Source organism: Manacus vitellinus, unplaced genomic scaffold, assembly GCF_001715985.3.
Source record: "Manacus vitellinus isolate BGI_N305 unplaced genomic scaffold, ASM171598v3 scaffold_74_pilon, whole genome shotgun sequence".
Classification (NCBI taxonomy): domain Eukaryota; kingdom Metazoa; phylum Chordata; class Aves; order Passeriformes; family Pipridae; genus Manacus; species Manacus vitellinus.
The window spans coordinates 170,379-174,374 of NW_021940780.1; the positions used below are offsets into that span (position 1 = coordinate 170,379).

Genomic DNA, 3,996 nt, shown 5'->3' on the forward strand with positions numbered 1-3,996 from the left:
TTCCCAGTCCTTGCTGTCAGTCCTTGGCAGTGCTTTGGTGTTGTGCAATGACAAGGTCATGTTACTTCAGCTCCCGTGGAGCCACTGCAGTCATTGAGTCGTTGTCTAAAGAATCACTATTGTGTGCAGGTTTTCCCAGCTTAATCTACTTCCTTGCCCCAAAGACACCCATCCCTGAATTGGCACAACTGTTAATGACAAAAATGTCCTGACTTGCCAGAGTGGGGTTGGAATTGGGCCGATGGGCAAGTCAGAGAATGCCAGTCCCTGCTTATCAACAGGCAATGAAAGTATTTACAAGGGAACACCAAACACTTCATACAACAGTTGGATACTTGTATTCTTTTATTGGCCATCTCTGAGTTTAAAGCTGTTAAAGGCTGGTTTTATGCCATGAGATAGAGTTACACAACTGGTTCACCTTGTGCTGCTCAGAAGTTAAGGGGTAATAAGAGAATAAAATAATATAAATTGTTAGGAGTACCGCTCCACTGTCATGAGGCAGCTTCCTTGTGGTTTCCCATATGCTTTGGTTCTGATTAGTTCTTAAAAGAAACCACTTGTAAAGCAGAAGATGAAGCATAGAAGCTTTTGGGAAAGAAGAGGAGGAAAACTTCACTGTGATTAGACCTTTCCTATTTGTGAACTTCATTCACGGTTGTGTGATTTCAAGCTCCTTTTGTTGCAAGAGGCTCATCTATTTCAAAGAGATAAAAGCATCGAGGCAATTGCTGTGGAAAACCTGCCAAGCTTTTCTGCAGGCTTAAATTAATCTTATTTTCTCTACTACAAAAGTTTGGAGCGGGGAGGTGTTTGTGCAGTGATCAGAGCTGGTTGTGGCCCATCCTGTTTGATAACCGAAACTCATAACCAAAGGCTGAGGTTTTTGAGCAGTAATAATTAAGTGGCATCTGCCTCACTGACCAGAATTGTTTTCCCACAAGCTGTAGCTCAAATTCCTGCCTTCTGAACAGGAGGAATTCTTTTTGGTGGGGTTTTGTGGTTCTTTGGGACTTTTCCAAGCAGGATCAAAGCAGTTGGTTTGGCAGATTTTCCTTTGCTTCTTTCATCTACGTGGACTTGCCAGATTGTGTTTGAGTGAAGGGAGCTTGTTGTTTCCATTAAAGATGCATAAATAGTGTGGCCACGGGCCCAGGGCAGGGACTGTCCCCTGTGCTGGCACTGCTGAGGCACTTTGAATCCTGGGACAGTTCTGGGTCCCTCAGAACTAGAAGGACATTGAGGGGCTGGAGCATGTCCAGGGAAGGGAATGGAGCTGGGGAAGGGGCTGGGGTACCAGCAGTGGCTGAGGGAGCTGGGGGGGCTCAGCCTGGAAAAAGGAGGCTCAGGGGGGACCTTCTGGCTCTGCAACCCCCTGACAGGAGGGGGGAGCCAGGGGAAGTCGGGCTCTGCTGCCAGGGAACAAGGGACAGGAGGAGAGGGAACGGCCTCAGGCTGTGCCAGGGGAGGTTTAGATTGGATAGTGGGCAAATTTCCCCATGGAAAAGGTGGTCCAGCCCTGTCAGAGCTGCCCAGGGCAGTGGTGGAGTCCCTAACTCTGGAGGGATTTAAAGCCATGTAGATGTGGCTCTTGGGGACATGGGTCACTGGTGGCCTTGGCAGAGCTGGGATAACAGTTGGACTCAATTGTCTTACAGGTCTTTTCCAACCTGAATTATTCCATGATTATCTGTACATACATACACCCCCCCTCCTTAATATATCCCATTTTTCCAATGCGAAAGCATAATTTTATTAAAAACTAGATATTTGGACTTTTGAAAGGACAATTCTTATCCAATCCATAACATATTTTTGAAAAAAAATAAATTTTGCATGCAAAGCCACATTACAGAGTTGTCATTAAGAATCTGGAACCTGGCAGTGCAAAATAAAACCAGAATATCCCCAAATAACAAGAAACACTCTTGAAGGGATTACCCTGCAGAAACGCTAGTGCAAAATGTATGCCAAAATGCTTTTATAAGGTCAAATCTCATCTACCTGCAGTTTAGGGCTGTACAACTGTTTCTTTCAAGAAGAGCAGGTTTATATTCCAGTAGAGCAACATTTGAGTCCTGACTTTGAATCATGTGAGGATGCAAAGTACTCAAATGGTGAATTTTTAGTTATACCAGAGGACTCCTCTCACCTCCTGTCCTGAAAATACCAATGCTGTTGATGTCATTCCGCAGCACAGCACAACCACATGTGACACGTTCAAATATTTCTGGAAAAATCTTGTTTTCCAGCCAGAAAACGATTAGCAGTGATGGAAATATCCTTAATGCTGTTCTCTTTTATAGACTGCTAGAAAGTGTACTTATGTGCTCAGCATCTTGTAAAATTGCTAATAAGAGGCAATTAAAGTTATTAATACTTTCCTTGGAACTGAGAAAGCACATCCTTTCCATCAGACGAAGTAGTTTGTCAGAGCAAATTGGTGAAATAACAGGGCAATTTCCTGTTCTAATAAGGCAGTTTCAAAGGAGTTGTCTTTAGGTAATTCAGGGCTCTGTTTGACAAACAGCACTCACTGCCCAGAGCATCCCCAGCTCAGGCCAACAGGCAAGGTGGCTCCAGTTTTTGGATCTGTGTCCCTCTGCACTCCTATCCAATAGCAAGAAGAATATTTGGCTTGGGATATATAGATATTTTTAATATCCCTACATGTTGGGCTGACTGCTGCATTTAAGGTTCCCAAATATTTCCCTGTGAAGGGGATAAATCTGAATTTTCCTGGCATCTCCAAGGGGCATCAAATGGAAATATGAACATTTTTTCTAATCACTGATTGAGACACTTGTGTGTTGTTTTGGAGTGATCACTAATGAGCCCTCTGAGCCAGAATAATGGATTTTTTACTGTAAAAGGTAGACAACCCAACACCACAAAGAAAAACCCTTCTGATGCAGGAGAATAGGTGTCTGCTCATCCCTGAGGCTGCAAACTCCAGAGTCGGAGCTAAATCAAGGGAAAAGAAGCAAAAAACATCTACAACAGGTTTTAACCAACATATTGGTCCTTACACCAAATTTCTGTAACAGCCACTTCCCCCTGTGGGTGGATATTCCTGAATCTTGGCACTCAGATAAAGCAAAATCCAATGTCAGTGACTATCACTGAAATATTAAACCTTATAAATGTACTTTCATACGTTGCTTTTCACTGAAATAAAGGTGGCATTTTAATAGATATTTAAGAATAATTCAGCAACTTTAATTTTAAAATAATAATTTGGCTTTCACAAAGTTCAAAGTGCCCTTGAAGTTTATACCCAGGATGGGTTGATTATAGACAGAGCTGCAGAAGTCTTTATAGGAAGCCAGGAAAAGTTTGGCAGCTCTAACCACTACCTTAAAATATTCTGGGGTTTTAATATTTCTTTTTATTCTGAAACAACTGAAAAATCAAGTTTGGACTGTGGAGTTCATCTTTCTTCAAAATGTACACTTTGCCTTCCAATTATTCCCCATCTGGGATGTCATCGTGGAAACTAAATATCACAAATGGGGATCAGGCTTTCAGGTGGAAAATTGAATGACATGATGAAACAAAAGAAAACCTGCATTTCTCCACACATCAGGAAGCTGATGGCACACAAGAAGAGAATAAATTTTACAAAGAGATTCACAGATGTGTTTTTAAATGGAAGATTTTGAAATTTCTCAGGACGTACCAGCTCCTATTTAGATAACCAGTTCAAGTGAAATAGTCAAGTTTTGCTTTTATGTATCCATAAAATTCTTTCAGTGAAGCATCAGACAGTTAAATGCAGAAAACAGAACCATAAAGCTACAAGGTAAACATGAGAAGATTATATAAACTTTTTAAGGAGACACATTAAAATGAAATTCTGTATCTATTTTTACCCATCTAATAAGTGCATTTATTTTTGCAAGGAACAGGATGTAAAAACAATCCAAGATGCTCATAAAAAAATCTCTGGACAGTAAAACAAAATGCAGTGATTTGACTCTCCAATATTGTTTAAGA

The 3,996-nt window shown here is 41.3% G+C and overlaps 1 protein-coding gene across 1 annotated transcript in view; it reads left to right on the forward strand.

Moving 5' to 3' along the window:
* The window catches only part of SLC23A2 (solute carrier family 23 member 2), a 56,721-nt gene that overhangs the window by 45,910 nt on the left and 6,815 nt on the right, over nt 1–3,996 (forward strand). Inside the window, exon 11 of the mRNA XM_029964554.1 lies at nt 221–290. Coding sequence (XP_029820414.1) covers nt 221–290 — 70 coding nt within the window. The remainder of the gene's footprint in view (nt 1–220; nt 291–3,996) is intronic.